Source organism: Eretmochelys imbricata, chromosome 3, assembly GCF_965152235.1.
Source record: "Eretmochelys imbricata isolate rEreImb1 chromosome 3, rEreImb1.hap1, whole genome shotgun sequence".
Lineage (NCBI taxonomy): Eukaryota > Metazoa > Chordata > Testudines > Cheloniidae > Eretmochelys > Eretmochelys imbricata.
This window is the reverse complement of record NC_135574.1, coordinates 93,008,580-93,030,831: the sequence shown is the minus strand read 5'-3', so window position 1 is coordinate 93,030,831 and position 22,252 is coordinate 93,008,580. Positions and strand designations below refer to the sequence as shown.

Below are 22,252 nucleotides of genomic sequence, written 5' to 3'. Positions count from 1 at the left end.
GTGATATGTGAACAGGAGAATATGCTAAAGTAGCTGTCATCATGTGTTCCGTACTGCTGTTGATTGGTGGGATGGTCATTTGAATGCCTGTATGCATCTCACTCTTTGAAAGCAATGATGGTCAATTTAGTTTTAGCTCATGGTTAATACACAGAATTCTTACAAATCTTCTGCCTAGAGCACAGAAATTCTAAATTGCTTTCTTGCATTTCAAACACAATTTCTGGGTTAAAAACTCTAGTCTCCCTCAGTCATATGCTGTGCTTTTCTAACTTCAAATTTCATTGTACTTGCTAAATTTAAACTTAGTTTTTAAGATAGTTGTTACAGATCATTTCCCATAATAGTGACTTACAGATAACTAATTAAAATTTTAAGCTTTTATGTTATATTTTCTAGTGTTACTGTTTTCTTTTGAGTAAGCACGACTATTTGTTCCTGAGTTGAGGGTCAGATCTCATTTCTTGTGATGAAGATAGATTAAATATGTTATTCAGAAGAATGACACTGTGTGGACCCCATTATCAGCTTCCTTTTTAAAGTGTCTATCTGTTTAGCACTATAGAAATCAAGGTAGAAAAAATTGCTTGGTAGAAATGCATAGTAGAAATCACAGTAAAGAAAGTAAGACATGCCTTTAAGCAGCCAGTGTCTCAAAATCCATAAAAAAAGGCCCCAATGTAAGTGAGTACAGAACATGTTCTTCTGATCAAGGTGATATAATTAATTCCCCAACAAGAGAATTCCCAGCATGAGTCTATATAATTTTCTTTACAATCCTTAATTCAGAAGAGTTCTGACTTAAGATTTTGGTTCATTAAACCTGGCTGAGCTCCTGTGCTGGACACTGACATGGCTGCTATTTTTGGACCCATACACTGGACCGTGTGCTTTAATTCTTCATTGTTTCTGAGTAGGCTTCAGCCACTGTCTCTTTGGCCTCTAGGTTCACTTCCAGGACATAAGCTCTCTGCCAGGTACCCCTCTCAGAAGTAGGGCCATACATTCCAGACAACCTAGGCCTAAGACCACTTCGGAACCCTAAGCCTGACTTCAGTATTGGACAAACTGGTTGAAACTATAGTAAAGAACAAAATTGTCAGATATATAGATGAACATAATTTGTTGGGGGAAGAGTCAACATGGTTTTTGTAAAGGGAAATCATGCCTCACCAATCTACGAGAATTCTTTCAGGAGGTCAACAAAGATGTGGACAAGGGGGATCCAGTGGATATAGTGTACTTAGATTTTCAGAAATCCTTTGACAAGGTCCCTCACCGAAGGCTCTTTAGCAAAGTCAGCTGTCATGGGTTAAGAGGGAAGGTGCTCTCATGGACTGGTAGCTGGTTAAAAGATAGGAAACAAAGGATAGGAATAAATGGTCAGTTTTCAGAATGGAGAGAGGTAAATAGTAGTGCCCCCAGGAGTCTGTACTGGGACCAGTCCTATTCAACATATTCATAAATGATCTGGAAAAAGGGGTAAACAGTGAGGTGGCAAAATTTGCAGGTGATACAAAACTACTGAAGATAGTTAAGTCCCAAGCAGACTGTGAAGATCTACAAAAGGATCTCTCAGAACTGGGTGACTGGGCAACAAAATGGCAGATGCAATTAAATGTTGACAATTGCAAAGTAATACACATTGGAAAACATAATCCCAACTGTACATACAAAATGAAGGGGTCTAAATTAGCTGTTACCACTCAAGAAAGAGATCTTGGACTTATTGTAGATAGTTCTCTGAAAACATCCACTCAATGTGCAGCAGCAGTCAAAAAAACGAACAGAATGTTGGGAATCATTAAGAAAAGGATAGATAATAAGACAGAAAATATCATATTGCCTCTATATAAATCCATGGTAAGCCCACATCTTGAAACTGCGTGCAGATGTGGTCGCCTCATCTCAAAAAAGATATATTTGCAATTGGAAAAGGTTCAGAAAAGGGCAACAAAAACGATTAGGGGTATGGAACGGCTTCTGTATGAGGAGAGATTAATAAGACTGGGACTTTTCAGCCTGATTACCAAATGAAATTAATAGGCAGCAGGTTTAAAGCAAACAAAAGGAAGTATTTCTTCACACAATGCACAGTCAACCTGTGGGACTCTTTGCCAGAAGATGTTGTGAAGGCCAAGATTATAACAGGGTTCAAAAAAGAACTAGATAAATTCATGGAGGATAGGTCCATCAATTGCTGTTAGCCAGAATGGGCAGGGATGATGTCCCTAGCTTCTGTTTGCCAGAAGCTGGGAATGAGCAACAGGGAATGGATCACTTGATGATTACCTGTTCTGTTCATTCCCTCTGGGGCACGTGGCATTGGATCCTGTCAGAAGACAGGATACTGGGCTAGATGGACCTTTATTCTGGCCCAGCATGGCCATTCTTATGTTCTTATGAACCAAGAAGACTGACTTTGCAAAAGGAATTCTAAACCAATCACACTTTACTCATAAAGAGCGAGAGCACAAAAGATATACTAGCTAGTGTCCAAGCCAGTGCTACAGTCTGCTCTCAACATAGCTGATACAGCAGCCCAGTCCATCTCCACAGTGGTGGTTATGCGGCATATGTCATAGTTACACTTTTTGGGCTTCCCGAAAGAGGTGCAGTTGACCATTGAATACATTCCCTTTGAAGGCACAAAGCTAGTTGTGGATGAGACGGACACCTCCCGACATACCTTTAAAGATTCCAGGGCCACTCTCTATTTGTTGGATATCTGCACGCCTGGACAGAAGGGGAAATTTAGTCTGCATCCCCGGCACAAATCATGCACCTCCCAATACCAAACTCAGTGCTATTACGAACCCCAGAGTAAAAAAATCTAAGTTCCTTAGGTGTAAACCATCTGGCCCACAGTCTTCCATGTCACAACCATCTAATTCCAAGCACCAATTTTAACGTGTTGGTCAAGGCATTAACGGACTACTTCCCCCAAACGCTACAGCTGACCACTGCTTCCCACCTATTAGGCTACTGTCTTGTAATGTTTTGCAGCACTTGTAACACATAACATCGGACTGATGAGTCCTGGAGATTGTTTGCAATGGGTATTCCATCCATTTTACCTCCCGTCCCTCTCCACAACACCCTTCCCCATCACTCTTCAGGGACCCTTCTCACAAGAGTTTACTACGACAAGAGATAGATTGTCTCCTCCAGTTAGAAGCCATGGAACCAGTACCTCAATATGTATGAGGCAAAGTTTTTTATTCTCATTATTTCCTAATACCCAACAGGAAGGGAGATTGGAGACCCATAATAGATGTCAGAGCACTCAACAAGTTTGTCAAAGCTCAAAAATTCAAGTTGGTCACACTAGATATGAGTATTCCAGTGTTGGAACAGGAAGACTGATTTTCAGCCCTCAACCTTCAGGACGCCTACTTGCATATCTCAATCCTACTATCTCACAGACGGTTCCTCAGATATACTCTGGGACAAGAACATTACCAGTACAAAGTTCTCCCCTTGGTACTATCATCTGCTCTGAGAGTAATCTCCAAGGTTCTCCCAGGAATGGCAGTACACTTATGCTCCCAAGGGATCATGATTTACCCCTACCTGGATAATTGCCTCCTCAGAGCCTGTTCTCTCCAAGAGGCTCTCCAAGTCACCAAATCTGCAATCAACTTGTTCATGGAGCTGGGTGTTTAGAGCAATGCCCAGAAATCAACCATCTTTCCGGTACAGTGCCTGGAATTTATATGGGTTGACCTCGACTAGGTACAGGACAGAGCTCTCCTACCTCAACACAGATTCTTCTCCTTGGCCACACTTGTAGAGGCCATTCAAAAGAGCCCAAAAATATCAGGCAGACACTGCTTCCTACTATTGGGGCATATGTATCAAATTCACAGTCCATTTTGGGCAGTATTACAGTCATAGGATTTTAAAAATCATAAATTTCATTATTTCAGATATTTAAATCTCAGTTTTCATGATGTTGTAACTGGAGGGGTCCTGACCCCAAAGGGGGTTGTGGGGTGGTCACAAGGTTATTGTACGGGGATCTCCACATTGCCACCCTTAAATCTGCACTGCTGCTGACAGCGGCGCTGACTTCAGAGTTGGGTGGCCAGAGAGCAGCGGCTGCTAGCCAGGACCCCAGCTCTGAAGGTTATGCTTACTGCCAGCAGCAGCACAGAAGTAAGGACGGCATGGTATGTTGTTGCTACGCTTACTTCTGCACCGATGTCTTCAGAGCTGGGCCCTCAGGCAGCAGCCACCACTCTCTGTCCCCCCAGCTCTGAAGACAGCGCAGAAGGGTGGCAATACCATGACACCCTTACAATAGCCTTGCAACCCCCTGACCCTCAACCCCTTTTGGGTCAGGACCTCCTGTTTGAGAAATGCTGGTCTCCCCCTTGAAATCTGTATTAGGGTAAAAGTACAAAAAAAGACCAGATTTCACAGTCCATGACATGTTTTAAATGGCTGGTAATTTGGTAGGACCCTCGGCATATAGCAGCGGGCACAGCAGTAAATAAGAAATATGTAGTTCAGCTCAATTTACAGACCAAACAGCAACAGAGTGCAGACTAGACAACTCTGTCACTATCCACAGGATCAAAAACTTCTTTGACTGGTGGAAAGACCCAGCCAATGTTTGTAGGGGGTCCCCTTTTCACAACCCCCTCCCCCACATCATTGCTTTTCACTACCAACACAACGCTCATAGGATGGAGTCTAAACAACCTCAGAACACCAGGCAGGTGGTCATCAATGGAGATATCCCTTCATATCAACCTCCTCGAGCTAAGGGCAGCGCCCATTTCCTTTCACTAATCAAGGGATCACACACTAGAGTCCTTACAGACCATATGGCATGTATGTACTACATAAACTGACAAGGGGGAGCCAGGTCACCCTCCCTCTGTGTGGAAGTGATGAGACTATAGAATTGGTGTATTGCCCATGAGATCACACTGTCCTCAACCTGCCATACTTACTTGCAAAAATGGTCCAGGTTCCAGATTTGGTGAACTTCCCAGAAAATCTCCCCAAAATCCATGGCTCTGCCAAAGATCCTTAACTATATACTGACCCTAAAAAGATTGGGACTATCTCTCAGCGTCCACCAAGCAGCTGTAGCCACCCTCCCCAACAAGTAGAGGGATACTTAATGCTATCGCACCCAACCACTAAAAGATTCCTCACGGATAGAGTTAACCTTTCCCCACAACCCCGACTTCCTATCCCCACATGGGACCTAAACCTGGTATTGAGAGGCCTGACTAGGCCTCCCTTCAAACTTATGGCCACCTGTTCGCTTACACATCTCTCAGTGAAAACAGCCTTCCTGATAGCAATCACCTTGGCTAGGAGAATAGGAGAAAGAGCAGCTCTGATGGCATGTCCTCCTTACACAATATTCTTTCAGGACAAGGTTACTCTCAGGCCACATCCAAATTCATCCCTCAGGTAACCTCCCCATTCCACATGAACCAATTGATTCATCTTCTAGCCCTTCTACCCCAAGCTTCACCGAGAGAATAGGAAGGCTATATTACATGCACTAGATGTAAAGAGAGCCCTAACCGTTTACCTGGATAGGACAAAGGCTTTCAGGAAGTCTCCTAAACTTTTCCTCTCTATTGCGGAAAGATCCAAGGGCTCAGCAGTTTCAGCCCAGAGACTCTCTCCGAATGGGTCTCAAACTGCATAAGAGTGATCCCTCCAAATAGGATTTGTGCACACTCCATGAGGTCGATCTCCTCACCATTGCTTTCTTCAAGAATGTCCCCATGTGAGAAATCTGTAGAGCGGCAACATGGATGTCAGTCCATACCTTCACAGAACACTATGTGATCCGATGTGATCTTTGGCTCCACAGTACTGTCATCTGTAACTGACCAAACTCCAAAGCCCCAGCCCTCCAGTAGGGATACTGATCAGAAGTCACCTACAGGGGAGCCCTCTTAGGGACACTACTCGGGGAAAAAAAAAGAAGTTACTCACCTTGTGCACTAACAGTGGTTCTTAGAGATGTGTGTCCCTCTGGGTGATTCACAGCCCACCCTCCTCCCCTCTACTTCAGAGTTCTTGTCTATGACTCTGCGGTAGACAAGGAGCTGGGGGGGGGGGTTAGCCCACGTGCATTGGCTAACTTCGTGGCAGGGCACGAGGAGAGGTAGTGCATGTGCTGTCCAAAATTCTCCGATCAGCAGCTCAGGGAAGCAAGCACACCTACAGTGGAGCACCCATAGAGACACATATCTTAAAGAACCATCGTTACTGCACAAGGTGAGTAACTTCTTCTTCCCTGTTGCTCTGCACTGAAGCAATTAAGCTTTGGAATTGGTGCATTGCCAACCAGATAGTCATTTCAGCTTCTTATTTCTCGGGTATGCAATACACCATGGCAGACAACTTCAGCAGACATTTTCCCCTAAATTATGAATGGGATTCTCAAGTTCTCAACAAAATATTCCTAATTAGGGGGTTTCCAGAGGTCGACCACGTCATACTGCAGCCACCATGAAGTGCAGAAAATTTTGTTCCAAAGGAGGTTTCAATCTGCAATCTCTTGTAGATGTTTTTTCTTATTACATGGACAAAGGTTGGGGTTTTTATGCATATCTATCAACTCTGTTGCTTTGAAAGGTTCTCAACAAGATCAAGTAGGACCAAGCCTGGGCCATTTTGATCACACCAACTTCACCAAGACAAGTTTGGTTTCCTTACATCATCAGACTCATCTCTTGCCCTCCATGGCGGCTCCCGATCAGTTCTCAACTGTTGTCTCAGAATGCGGGTCCAACACTTCACCCCAATTTGAATGTTCTGCAACTCCAACCATGGGCCCTCAGTAGTTCTTGGGACTTAAGGCATCCTGTTCATCAGGAGTATGTGCTCTTAAATAACAGGAAGGAATGTACAAGACTCACTTTCCTTCAGAAATGAAGAAGATATCATCCTTAGTGTAACTGTTGTCATATGTCACCTGTCCAGTTGTCTCTTTCTACAATCTTGGATTATCTGTTGAAATTGAAAATATCAGGTCTCTCAAATCAAGGTTCAGTCAACGTTCACTTAGTGTCAATAACAAAGGCGGCAAAGAGTCCTGTGGAACCTTATAGACTAACAGACGTATTGAAGCATAAGCTTTTGTGGGTGTATACATGCATCGGACAAAAATGCATGCAACCATGAAAGCTTATGCTCTAATACATCTTTTAGTCTATAAGATGCCACAGGACTCTTAGTCTGGTTCTGTAAAAGCGGCAAACACAGCTACCCCTCTGATACTTGTCAATAACAAGTTACTGCTGGCCAGTGGAAGGTTTCTTAGTTTTCACACATCTGACCACTTCGAGATTCCTGAAAGGTCTTTGAGTAGCAGCTGTGTTAGTCTGTATCTGCAAAAAGAAAAGGAGTACTTGTGGCACCTGAGAGACTAAATTTCTTAGTCTCTTAAGGTGCCACAAGTACTCCTTTTCTTTTTGCTGAAAGGTCTTATGATCCTTTGTCTGCAGGCTAGAGAGCCTGCTCCGCTTTGGATCTAAACCTTGTTCTTAATTGTTTCATGAAACAACCTTTTGAGCCACTAGCTACATGTTCTCTGTTAAATTTGTCTATGAAAACAGCCTTTTTGGTGCCCATCACTTCTTTGTGAAGGTTTGGAAAGATTGGGGCTCTATTTAGTAGGGGCTCTATTTAATAGGCCCTACATTTACTATGTTCTGCCAGAAGACGGTATCATTATGACCCCATCCAAAATTTTTACCTAAAGTTTCTTCTGAGTTTCATATTAACCGGACTATTCATCTTCCAGTTTTCTTTCCTAAGCTGCATCAGTCTACAGAGAACACTACCTTCCATACACTAGATGTTTAGAGGGCATTGGCCTTTTACTTGGACAGAACCAGACCATTCAGGAAGTCCCCTAGACATTTTGTTTCTTTTGTGGTTAGGTCTAGGGGATCCATTATCTCTACACACAGACTCTCTAAAGGGATCTTTCGATGTATTATGACTTGCTATGGTTTGTCTGATGCTCAATTTCCCCTACGAGGGAGTGCACATTCTACTAGATCACAGTCTACCTCTGTAGCCCTATTCAAGGACATTCCAGTTGCTGAGATTTGTAAACTTGCAATGTGGACTTCGGTGCATACTTTTTTCAGCCATTGCACTTTGGTTCATGCTGCTAGATTGAATGCTGCAGTAGGCAACATAGTTCTCTTTAGCGCTGGACTCTTTTCCGAATCTACCACCTCCTTAAGGGGGTGTCATAAATATAAAGGGAAGGGTAAACCCCTTTGAAATCCCTCCTGGCCAGGGGAAAGCTCCTCTCACCTGTAAAGGGTTGAGAAGCTAAAGGTAACCTCGCTGGCACCTGACCAAAATGACCAATGAGGAGACAAGATACTTTCAAAAGCTGGGAGGAGGGAGAGAAACAAAGGGTCTTTGTGTCTGTCTATATGCTGGTTTCTGCAGAGGATAGACCAGGAATGGAGTCTTAGAACTTTTAGTAAGTAATCTAGCTAGGTATGTGTTAGATTATGATTTCTTTAAATGGCTGAGAAAAGAATTGTGCTGAATAGAATAACTATTTCTGTCTGTGTATCTTTTTTGTACCTTAAGGTTTTGCCTAGAGGGGTTCTCTATGTTTTTGAATCTAATTACCCTGTAAGATATCTACCATCCTGATTTTACAGGGGGGATTTCTTTATTTCTGTTTACTTCTATTTTTATTAAAAGTCGTCTTGTAAGAAACTGAATGCTTTTTCATTGTTCTCAGATCCAAGGGTTGGGTCTGTGGTCACCTATGCAAATTGGTGAGGCTTTTTATCCAACATTTCCCAGGAAAGGGTGGGTGCAAGTGTTGGGAGGATTGTTCTTAAGATCCAAGGGTCTGGGTCTGTAGTCACCTAGGCAAATTGGTGAGGCTTTTTACCAAACCTTGTCCAGGAAGTGGGGTGCAAGGTTTTGGGAAGTATTTTGGGGGGAAAGATGCGTCCAAACAGCTCTTCCCCAGTAACCAGTATTAGTTTGGTGGTGGTAGCGGCCAATCCAAGGACGACGGGTGGAGTATTTTGTACCTTGGGGAAGTTTTGACCTAAGCTGGTAAAGATAAGCTTAGGAGGTTTTTCATGCAGGTCCCCACATCTGTACCCTAGAGTTCAGAGTGGGGGAGGAACCTTGACAGGGGGTTATTACTTAGGGAGTCACCTGAAGTGGAGTACCCACAGGGGCACTACTCGAAGAAGATGGAGCTGTTACTCACCTTGTGCAGTAACTGGATTTCTTTGAGATCTCTGTCCTTATGAGTGCTCCACTACCTGCCTTCCTTCCCCTCTGCTTCAGAGTTTCCTCTGTAGGACTTTGTGGTAGAGAAAGAAAAGAGGGCCATTCACGTGCTCAGTCCCATATAGCATCAGTATGGGTCACAAGGATGTGCTGAATGGGCACTGCTACCAAAATTTTCCAGTCAAAGATGCAGGGCACATGCACACCTGAAGTGAAGCACCACAGTGACATGCATCTTGAAAAACTCCAGTTGTTGCACAAAGTGAGTGAGCTCTCCTTACAGTTACAGTGCCCTATATACATTTTTTCCCCTTTAGGCACAGTTATGTTTATATGGAATTCTAGAAAACTATTAAAGTTTGTTTCAAAAGTCACATGTTTAGGAATATCTTTCCCAAGAGTATGGACCTACAGTGAAAAGAGGAATTAGTTATTTCCAAGTTTGTACAGTCAATACTTTGAATGTTAAAGTATATTAGCAAAAAGAAAAGGAGTACTTGTGACACCTTAGAGACTAACCATTTTTTTTGAGCATAAGCTTTCGTGAGCTACAGCTCACTTCATCGGATGCATGCAGTAGAAAATACAGTGGGGAGATTTTATATACACAGAGAACATGAAACAGTGGGTGTTACCATACACACTGTAACGAGAGTGATCAGGTAAGGTGAGCTATTACCAGCAGGAGAGGAAAAAAACCAAACCTTTTGTAGTGATAATCAAGGTGGGCCATTTCCAGCAGTTGAGAAGAACGTGTGAGGAACCGTTGGGGGGGGGGAAATAAACATGGGGAAATAGTTTTACTTTGTGTAATGACGCATTCACTCCCAGTCTTTATTCAAGCCTAAGTTAATTGTATCCAGTTTGCAAATTAATTCCAATTCAGCAGTCTCTCGTTGGAGTCTGTTTTGGAAATTTTTTTGTTGAAGAATTGCCACTTTTGGGTCTGTAATCGAGTGACCAAAGAGATTGAAGTGTTCTCCAACTGGTTTTTGAATGTTATAATTCTTGACGTCTGATCTGTGTCCATTTATTCTTTTACATGGAGACTGTCCAGTTTGACCAATGTACATGGCAGAAGGGCATTGCTGGCACATGATGACATATATCACATTGGTAGATGTGCAGGTGAACGAGCCTCTGATAGTGTGGCTGATGTGATTAAGCACTATGATGGTGTCAGGTTAGGGGGTGTCAGGTTAGGGGGCTGTCTATAAGCAAGGACTGGCCTGTCTCCCAAGATCTGTGAGAGTGATGGGTCATCCTTCAGGATAGGTTGTAGATCCTTGATGATGCGTTGGAGAGGTTTTAGTTGGGGGCTGAAGGCGATGGCTAGTGGCGTTCTGTTATTTTCTTTGTTGGGCCTGTCCTGTAGTAGGTAACTTCTGGGTACTCTTCTGGCTCTGTCAATCTGTTTCTTCACTTCAGCAGATGGGTATTGTAGTTTTAAGAAAGCCTTGATAGAGATCTTATAGGTGTTTGTCTCTGTCTGAGGGGTTGGAGCAAATGTGGCTGTATTGTAGAACTTGGCTATAGACAATGGATCGTGTGGTGTGGTCTGGATGAAAGCTGGAGGCATGTAGGTAAGCATAGCGGTCAGTAGGTTTCCGGTATAGGGTGGTGGTGATGTGACCATCTCTTATTAGCACCGTTGTGTCCAGGAAATGAATCTCTTGTGTGGACTGGTCCAGGCTGAGGTTGATGGTGGGATGGAAATTGTTGAAATAATGGTGGAATTCCTCAAGAGCTTCTTTTCCCTGGGTCCATATATATATATATAAGGTTATTATAGAATACACCATGGTTAATATGCTTTTTCCTTTTCATTCATTTCCTTTTTGGTGGCAAGAATGCAGAATAATACAGAAATGTATCTCATATATCTATATTTCCAATGGTCTATAGAACAAGTCAGGAAAAAGATTTAGGAATGGGATCTTTAACGGCTTATAGAGTACATCTATCTGAAAATCAAGCAGCCTATTGAAATATGCCGCAGAGTAGTATGTGTTAATCAACATTTCATCTAGTTCAATCTATTTCAAATTCAAAAGAATGCACCAAATTCCACAGAAGCTATGAGATGTGCAGACGTACATTTGTTAGACAAACGTTATAAATGTGATATCTCTTTGAGGGTTTAGGAGATCCAAATACTAAACACTGTAACGTGCTTTTCAGTTGTGCTTTAAAGATGATTCTCTGTTCTTTTGCACTGTAATATTCACTCTTTCTGTATCCACAATTGCCTCTTAATGACAGGGGCATAATAGTAGCATTTTAAAGAATTTGTTCACCCAATTGTACCTGTAGTATATGTATTGTTAATTAACTAAATGTGTGAACTAATGTCTGAAACGCAACGAAGGGAATTTTAATTAATTTGTTTTATAAGAGGGAAGCCTTCAACCTTCCACATTCCTCTGTCAGGTCAGTATACTATTTAAGTTGGCCCTTTTTTTTCTTTTAATACAATGCCTCTTACATTACGCTTATCAGCAAATTTTAAAATTATTGATTTTTACCTTTATAAAAATTAAAAGTGATTCAGTTTAAACCAAAGTGACACTTTTCTATATAAAGTAGTTTCCATATGTAATTTTTCATTTTTAAATGTTTGTAATATATTCCTTTCCATTTGCAAACCTTGTTTTTCATTGTTGAATCATGAATTCTCTCATTAGTTTCAGATATTCTCCCCCGGCCCTGTTCTGCAAACATGCAGGTACACCAGCAGCACTAAATGGCCAATCCAATTATCTCCATTTTTAAACAGGTTGACAGTCAGCCAGTAAGAGTGGCTGTTGAGTCTGATAACTCTTACGATTGCTGGGGCCAAAATGCCTACTCCTACAAAGAATCCTGTGATGCTATTGGTCAATTACCCTCATGCTTTGCAAAATACATGTGAACTTACATTTACTTAGGTATAACTATGTCTCTGGGAAGGAAAGAGGGCCATAGACTGTGGCTTCTCCTGACCCATTACTTGCATCCTTGGGATCTATGGTGCACCCATAGAGGGTCTTTCTTATGGTCCAGGAAGAGAAGAACAATCTCCTGGAGAAGGTACTTCTTCCCCTCTCAACCCCATTTTAAGATCACTAGATTGGAATCCCGTCTTCTGAAAGCAAAGGAATCTTTCTAATGCTTTGGTTTTATTGCCACCAAATCCCAGTTAATAGTCAACAATTCCTAATTAGTATTTTGTTTATTTACTGTCAGATATTCTGGTTATTATTGTAAATGTGTTTTCTGTCTAGAAAGTAAAGCATAGTTGCATTTTTTTAAAAAAAGCAAAATACATTCTGGGGCAATTTTATAAGACTTTCAAAGATATATGACATATTGTGATAATGCAGCTTTTCAATTAATGAACTATAGATGGCTGCTTCTTTCATATCACAAGTGACCCTGAGGGTTAATGTAATCCTTAACAGGGCAAATACTATTTAAAATCTTGTTGCTTTACTTAATCCTTCCAAGTCACATTTGTTGATACTTAATCAAATTAGACAAAAAAAGTCAAGCTACTATTTTATAAACCAGCTATCTGTATAGCTGTCTTGGATAACCTCATTTAATAAATCAAGCCAAGTTTTAAGTAATCTGACTGTACTTCCAATTTTGTTTTTCAGATGAGAAAAAAATTAAATGAAGGGCCAGTGAACAAAACTGACAAGCTAGATTTCATATGGGAAAATTATTCACCAGTAATTCTGTTTGTCATAGTTCCTTCTTCTCCCATTTTAGCTAGCAACAGTAATTATAGATAGCATTGTAGTAACCCACACCCTGGCTTTAGCACCTGCTGCAGCTGTGATTCAGCATCACAGAATGCTATCTTGGGGGGAGAGAGAGCCAACAAGAGGGGAGCTCAAGCTGGGGAGGGTGCTTGGATTCCACCTGAAGGGGCAGTTGAAATAAAATCTGTTAGACAAGGAGAAGAATGCAGATGCAGAGGTAGCATGTACACTGGTGCCTGGTTTCAGAGTAGCAGCCGTGTTAGTCTGTATTCGCAAAAAGAAAAGGAGTACTTGTGGCACCTTAGAGACTAACCAATTTATTTGAGCATAAGCTTTCGTGAGCTACAGCTCACTTCATCGGATGCAACCTGGTGCCTGGGTAGGAGAGGACGCAATAAAATAAAAGAAGAACAGGAGGATAAAAGTAGAGGACTGGGAAGTGAGAAGGAGGAAGGAAGGAAAATAGGAAAGGTTTCAGGTTCAGAGAAGTAGAAAAAACAGACCTAGGTATGTGAGCAGGCACTATTAGAGAAAGGAAGTAGAGGGAAATAAAATCTACAGATATACTGGGGAGAGTGTATAAAGGGAAAAATCTGAAAGGAAATATAATTGGTGAAAAGGGGAATTGCTCAAAAAGCTGTGTTAGATGAAAACCGATCCAATAGTAAATGAGAAGCCCACCCACAAATGACCTACAGTAAATGAGTAGAGAGAGTGACTGTTTGAACATCTATTGAAGGAGTACAGTTCAAAGGTGTCTAATGGACAAGTGAGGACCCACTAGGAGAAGAAGCCCCACTTGCGGATAAACTTGATTCAAAGAAGTTCAGACATGGGAACAGTGAAGCCAAAGAGAAATAAAGAACAGGATAGCAAGAGTAGAGCTGGGCTTACAGCCAAGGAGAGGAAAAGTTAATTCTTCTCTGAAGTAGCACAGTATATTGTTAAGTAATCTCTCTCGTTCTTGTTACTAGCAATGCATTTGGCACTAACTGCACTGCATGTACAAGCTCACAAAGGTTGGGTAACCTATAGTTTATTATTATAACTAGTAAGTCTTTGGTAATATTCAATATTATTGATGCTCCTGATACAATTTTGTGGGTTTCCCTTATAAAATTTTAAACATTTAAAATTATCCCTTTTTGGTTTTGCCTTTGTCTCTCACAGTTAGCATAGTCTAGCCTGGCTGGGTCACCACAGCAAGCAATAAGGCAAAAGCTCCATCAGTCAAAACTAGTATATAAAGAACCTATCTACCAATTTCCTTTCAAGTTAAACATTTCCAGACCAAAGTAATGGATGAGAAATTAAGGGGAAAAAATAAACCAAGAAATGCTTCCAAGTAGAGAGAGACGTGATATAGGCTGGGAAGAGAGAAGATGCAACAAACAGAATTACTTATCCCTTGTTACTCATTCCCCTTGTTCATTCCCTCTTCTCCCATCCTACAAAGTGACAATTATAGAAAACAGATGTTGAGAGCAGAGAGTCAGAGGAGTGAGCTTGCCTGATAGTAGCTTTTGGAACATCCAATAGCCAACAAACATCAGCAGAAGAGAAACAGATACAATGGCAGATCAAAATATAAGGAGATGACCAAGTGGCCACCTCACAAATTTCACAAAAAGAAAAGGAGTACTTGTGGCACCTTAGAGACTAACCAATTTATCTGAGCATGAGCTTTCGTGAGCTACAGCTCACTTCATCGGATGCATTATGCTCATGCTCAAATAAATTGGTTAATCTCTAAGGTGCCACAAGTACTCCTTTTCTTTTTGCGAATACAGACTAACACGGCTGTTACTCTGAAACCTGTCACAAATTTCAGAGGCAGATTCTTCTGCTCTGAGTCCAGAACATTTCCATGTCTTTACAGAATGTCAATTAACAATTTTGGATGTAGCCATTTGTTTTGGTGAATAGGTTACAATCTCTTATACACAAAGTTACTGTAGTCTTGGTTGCTTTTGAGTCTGACAACCTTCAAAGCAAATTGTCAAAGGAATTCCAATAAGTTCCTAATAAATATAAGCAAACCTGTACATAAAAAGTGATTTTGATGTAGCATTGATGTTGAATGCATTACAATAAAATGTCTTTGATTACTCATAAGTAATCCAAGGTAATAATTTTCACAGCACAAATATTTCACAGGAGTAGCTAAAGAAATACAAATATGATTTTCTTGTTTCTTTTGGTTCAATAAATCTTTATAAAACATCAGATATAAGTATTGATATCCTCAGCATGTCTGCATTCATACGTGGAATACATTAACAAAGTAGCATTTGTCTTGAAGGGCAAATTTTATGAGTAAATCCAATATAAAACCTCTATGCTACTAAATATGCTGATAGGTTAAAAAAAAGTGGTTTACATATTAAAAGTCACTAATTGGTTTACACAACAACTGTGGAAATGAATTATGCCTTCTAAAGAATGATACTGTAAGAATGATACTGTACCTTTGTGCATATAATTAAGTATTTTGTGAAACTTTTTGATGTGTATAAGTACAATGGTTCTCAAACTTTTTTTTTCGTGGACCACTTGAAAATTGCTGAGAGTCTCGGCGGACCACTTAATGATCTTTCCAAATGTTGTTTGTACCATTAGCTAACTATTGCTTTTGGATAAAAGCGCTATATAAATAAACCCTTAATAATAATTCACGTTCTTTTGTTCTACAAATAAAAGCACACAACTCATATTTTATATCAGTAGTCTTACCTTTCTAATGCGATGGGTGTGCCCTCTCTCCCCTGCCGCTGCAGCCTCCACTCTGGGGCTGGGAAGGAGGGGGGTCTCTCCCCTGCCACAGCAGCCACAGAGCTGAGGCTGGGAAGGAGGGTCATCTCTCCCCAGCAGCCCTCTTTTCTCTGGCTGCTGCAGCCCTGCACATCCCAAATTCCCCCCACCTCCGCTTCTCACCCCACATACTCCCTATTCCCCCCAAGGCCACAACCTCACCTTACATGTGCATCTTCTCCAGGGTCGAGGCACCTAATTAATGTAGCAGCGCCTGTGTGGCTCCATTAATTAGGTGGTTGGCCCTTCATTCTCTCGTATGTGGCCACCCTGGCACGCGCCTTAGAGGGCACTATCCGCAGACCGCCTGAATGGAGCTCGGACCACAGTTTGAGAACCTCTGGTATAGTACATGCCAAAATATCAGTGGGAGTCTACTGTTAATGCAGTTTTGAGTTAGGCTGGAGGAAAAGGGAAATATACTTTTCCAGTTAAAAACAAACAAAACAATGAGATTTTTAGCGAAAAGATAATAATTGCAAAAGTTAGGGTTCTCAGTAAAACATTAATGCTAATGCCTTTTTTTATTCAGGATAGTACTTAAGCATGTGCTTAACTCATACATAAGCTACATTAGGAGTAAGGAGCTACTACATAGGGAGAAATTGGTATACATTACGCTAGATATGAGACAAAATATTACAAATATTAATAGATCCCAGGGCAAGAAGAGATAACTGTGATCATCTAGTCTGACCTTCTATATAACACGGCTAATACAACTTTCCCAAAATAATTCCTTGAACTAGAGCATATCTTTTTTTTTTTTTTAATCCAAACTAGATTTAAAAATTGCCATGGATGGAAAATCTACCATGGTCCTTCATAAATTATTCCAGTGGTTAATAGAATCCAGGCAGTGCTCCTGGCCTGGGGGTCTCTGAGCACAGTGTCAGGGTGCAGATCCTCTATATAGCATCCCCCTCCTGAGTTTAGACCCCAAGATGCAACTGCCTAACACCTGGGACTAGTTCTGAACACTCAGAATCCCGCATAGTTTAAACACATCCACTGTCAGCATACCAGCTGTGTGAGCACTCTGGGGTCACAGATTAACTCTTCAAGGACATATGGTAGGTGTAGCACATAACACACACTAACACACGCAGACAGCCTTTGCACAGGATTCTAACACACTATTGATCTTTACTAATCAAATAAAGCACAGAAATTACAGATCTTATGGGAAAAAAACCCATTCTGAATGCAATGCTTCTCACTCTAGCTCACCAGCGTGTTGTCTAGTATGATTGTATTTGAATAGAGGATCATCCCAATTTAACAACCTTCTGTTGTCAGCTCTGTATCACTAGTGCTTAGAATTTTAGTTCAGCATGGAGGTAAAAGGAAAACAGGTGAGGCAAAGGGCTGTACATTCAAAATGGAGTTTGCAGCTTGGTAAAGAGAGAGAGAGAGAGAGAGTTGTTAATCTTACACAGAATTCATGAGTTGTACAGACAGATTCCCCAAATTGTTACAACTTCTATCAGGAGTAAGGCCCTGCTGGTACTCCATCTCCTGACAGCCTTACAAATCAGCTAAGCTGCCTGGCAGACCACCCTGCCTGATTGGCTGTGGAAGCTAGCAGGCTGGTTCTTACGCCCAGTGGCAGCAGTAGCTCTCTGGCTGCTAAAAGCACACACTTGTGGATTCTTTGCTTCCCTGTGCTTGCCGCACTCCAAGCCTGCTACTGTCTTGCTTCTGTCCTGATGTGGCCTAGACCCTGCCCTGCACCCAGCCTTTTTTCCAGTCCTCTCCCAGCCTCGTTCCTGCCTTGGAACCAGCCCTGCTCCTTCCTTCCCTGACTTCAGGTAATCTGGTTCTGACCCCCGTTCCTGTTACTGGTTCTGAGTCTGTATTGACCCTTGGCTCTGGTATTTCGACTCTGGCTCTGGTTCTGATTCCTGGTTCTTACTCCTGTGCAGTGTTTTCCCCAGGAATTGAAATTAGGGGGGGTGTTGGAATATCCAGGGGCAGGTGAGGGCCGATGAGGGCTGAGACTGCGAGGGCAAAGGTGGGCTGTATGGCACCATAGTAAAAACTGAAAAATGTTTCATGACTATTTTATTAGATTTAACTCATGTTTTAAAATCATCACAAAAATTAAAGCTGGCTACTCAAGCCTACTATGAAGCACTACTTCTACATGCATCTTGGTTTCTTGTTGTAATTTTGCACTCTTTGGTGTCTTCTTGTGTGTTGGTTACTTCCAGACCTTCATAATATGCTCATGATCAGGCAGAAGGCGACTTCTTTCAGAACAAAAAATTCTATTCAATGAGGAAAAAATATGCTCAACTGTAGCTGTTGTGACTGGGATTAGCAAGAGATGAATTCCTACTTTCATCCCAGGAAACATAGCACAAAGATTGGGTCAAACCACTAGTAATGATGAAGTTGAAGTCAAATCTTCATTTATTTGTCATATGATATTCCACTCTGTGTTCAAAATTCTCTATTCTGTCCTGATCACATAGCATCCCCATTGCTGGTAATGCCTGAGTCCACTCAACTGTAGGTGTTTTATAAGACAGGCATCTGTAAAAGCTACGTGGAGGTTGAATAGAATCCAGAAATCTCTATTGTGGATTTGTAAGAATCAAGTCTATGTACTTTTTCAGCTGGCTTAACAAACAGTTCTTGTCCTCTTCACTTATGGAGTCAATATAAGTACCTTCATTAGTCAACTTCTGGACTGAAGTCTTTTTGCTTCTTCCAGTACATTTTCAATGGATATCTCTGATTGATCCAAGGATAGCTTCTATTTCTGGACAAAGATCTACTACTGTTGTAGCAGATGCCTGGATCACATTGATTAATGACCCAAGTGGTTTCAACAGTAGGCTTACAAGAGAGAGAATGGTGATAGTCTTCTCTGAACTTAATAACAAAAGTAGTCCACCAGCCTCACTACTTAGATCTGTTCTATCTTGGTGAATACTTTCCAAAGCCAATAATAATGGTTGCAGTAATTTTCAGACAACTGCCAAGAATCAATAATGAGAAAGCCAGCAGGTTTTCCCAAGTTGGACTCATTTGAACTTCAATCCCAGTGTATCTTCTATTTGTTTCCAAAATGTTCAGTCCTTTTGGACTCTTGCTGAAAAAAAAAGAGTAGAAAAAAGCCACAAATTTAATTACTTTTTTATGTCTCTTGAAGATTCTGCAGCTTGTACTAGTGCTAGCTGGAGTAGATGGCCTCTACAGTGTGTATAAGAGAGACTAGGGTTACGCTTTTCTCTGAGCAAAGCTTGTCCGCTATGTCTTCCAGAGAAGTTTGTAGCTCCATCGAATGCACAAGCAGACATCTGTTTGGGGTTCAATTTACAAGCATTTAACTCCTCTAAGATGTCACAGATGCCGCGGATGTTCAGCTCTCAGTGGGGGAACCTCGCTGCTAGTGCAGTCTGGGCCGTCTCTTCCACAGAAACACTGTCCCACAGCAGGTCTAAGCACTTAGGCCTGATTATCAGAGATTTCAGCTGTAGTGGTCACTTAACAAACCAAAAGACTGTCTGTGGAGCCTAATCAGCTTTGTCTTTAAACAGTGGAGAGGGGCATGTCAAATAGTGCTTGTGACTCAGGCAAACCATCAAGCAAAACACTTGTCCCCACCCTCTCTCTTGGTGCCCTCAATCAGCAGAGGCTGAGTACAGTTCTACTGCCCTTTACTCACACAATAAGAACGACAACATTTCATTCCCCCCTATCACCCTGCATTCAAGTGATTTGTAACCCAACCCCAGCCAAAATCTATCACTTGGGCAATGTAGCCCTGTTTGCTGGATACCTAGGTAGGTTAGGTGTGAATGCAAATACAATCTGGTCCTGAAGCCTTTCCCCCACAGTTCATTACTAGCTGTCAGGGAGAGCTCATTTTGACTTTGCTTACAAATCATAGTTTGAAATTATTAGGTTGGCCAACATCACCAAAGTGAATGCGCTTGACATTGTCACAAAAAACAAGGGCTGTATAAGGAAGCTAGTCTGTGTTCATACTGTTCAAATCTATTATACTTTTTCAGATGCATGTATTTTATCATATACTTTATATGCTCTTAAAGTGTGTATTAATGTTCCAGTTTCAATTCAGATTTCCAAACAATCACTAAATTGGCAACACTGCATGTAACTAGTTCACAAAACTGGGGGGGTGGGAGGGGTGTTAGGGAAATCCCTGTTTGTGCGATCCACTAGGTCTGACTCTTGCTCCAGCCACTAATCCAGACCACCTGTGACTCCAACTTGAGAGGTAGAGGAGGGGAATGTTAGTTTGAAGTGTATATTGTTTAATTTGATCTTTTTAATGGCTAATCATTTGTAATATAGACAAGTTCCGGATGAATGCCGCAGTGGAGATTATTCATGGGATGTTCTGAATCAGCACAATGCCATTCTCTTTCCTGGGCCAGATCTGCCCACTTTATGGGCTGTTACTCTCTCCTGCCCACAAGCGGGGCTGTTATGATTGATGTATACTATCAAACTCCATTCCTGGTAGATTTTTCTCTAATGGGGAGTTCAGTTAAGTTATATGCTGGTGAAAACCACCGTCCATTCTGGACTAAATTCAGCTCAACATCTTTATAACAGTTGAAGTGTTCTTTTTCTAACTTGGCTATTTTAAACACATGAAATATTACAGTCCAGATGTTGCTGCTTTTGTGCTTTAGAAAAGTGCTAAGAATGAATCTCTGATCTCATTGATAGGCACAAGTTAATAGAAAATAAATAGAAATACAATTTAAATAGGATGTAAATTAAGCAGATCTGAGTTAAAAATAGTCATTTTGGTTATGCATTCCTTAGTTATGATCACTTGAATATGCAGGTATTAAATTATTGTGAGTACGGCTCTGGATTTTTTCCTGTTTTCAATAGAAACATTGAGAACACTGACTAACAGATACAAATGTCAAGTAATATGTATTCCCTAGGTTACAGCAGATATTATGTGAATGCAAAATGTAATGCTAATCAGATGTTATTCATGATGTGTTTTACTTCTACAATAAAAGAATGAAAGCAGCAACAAGAATTTTACTGGTATAGTTTTCCATAAATAGGGCACTTTCGATTAAATAATTTTTGATGTGATTTACAGTAACCAGATTTATGCAAAAAATACAAAAAAGTTTACAATTTCAGTACTTCATATATTAACCTGGCGATACCTCAGATTCTACAACAGGTAACGTCAAGCTAGAAAGAGAGCATTATCATTGTGAATTTGGCCTGATGTTGTAAAATAAAATTGTATTTAGCTTGCTGTCATGTGTTCTGGAAATTATTACCTTTACCTACCAAAATGTTCTAATATAAAAAATAAGAGATGCATTGTTTTAATTGCATGCTAAATCTTTTGTTGCCTTTGATCTTTGCATCAAATTTGACTAAACAGTAGAGTACTTACAGTAGGGAATATAAATTTGTGGCTTTTTTATCTTGACTTTTTCAACAAAACTTAATTAGAAGTTACATCAGCAACTTAGTTAGTGTTGTATCATTTCTTGACATTTCAGAGTATTGGTTGTTTTATTAATTCCACATCATGTTTGTTTTCTGTGAGGTGCAGTCAGCAGACTAAGCTGACCAGCATATGTTTGTGAATGTTTTTTTACAGTTGTTCATTATAAATTAAAAATCTATTGGGAGCTAGTCTCTAGTTGCATAACCCCGAGCAAGCAGAATGTCTACTAACGGGATACAAAGCAATGCTTTGTCTCTTAGTTCTGTCTGGGTTTCTTAAAGCATAGTTACTGGAACAATTTTTAGAATGAGGGTGCTGAAAGCCATTAAAACAAACCTGTAAACCCTGTCAATGACGGAAACCACTTCAAACCAGGGAGTGCTGCCGCTCCCCCAGCACTCCTAGTTCCAGCACCTTTCGTTCACCTTTCTTAAAGCACTTTTTTTTTTACTTTGAGATCTCATGTTTATTCTGGTCTGCGTTAGTCTGTATTAACAGATTCCTAAATCATGCTGTAATTTCAATGTGTGTCCTTCTACAGGTTGTTAAGTGTGCTGTGCTGTGATCTAGATACACTTCTACTTTTAGAGTCTCAATATAAAGTATCACAAGTGCTTCTAAATGCCCAGAAGGAGAACATCATAGAAACTTCTGAAGGACCTGGGTAAGAAATGATCAATATAAATATGATGTTATTTTAGACTCAGTCCAGCAAGTACTTACACATTTGAATAGCTTTATTCATATAAATACTCCTATTGAAATAAACTAGACTCCTAACATATGTAAAATTATTTAAATGCATGCTTGCAAGATTGAGGCCTTAATCTTTAATAATAAAAAAATGCAAAATTAACAAACTGAAAAAAAAGAGAAATATTTTGTCTTTAGTCTCTTTAATATACAGTAATCCTAAAGGCTACTTGTAATAAGAGTAGGCACAACATTTTCAGATGTAAAT

The 22,252-nt window shown here is 40.8% G+C and overlaps 1 protein-coding gene across 1 annotated transcript in view; it reads left to right on the top strand.

The window, feature by feature from the left end:
• Positions 1 to 22,252, top strand: part of TBC1D32 (TBC1 domain family member 32) — a 180,305-nt gene that overhangs the window by 66,538 nt on the left and 91,515 nt on the right. The window contains 1 exon segment of the mRNA XM_077812143.1: positions 21,833 to 21,955. Within this exon segment, the coding sequence (XP_077668269.1) occupies positions 21,833 to 21,955 (123 nt within the window).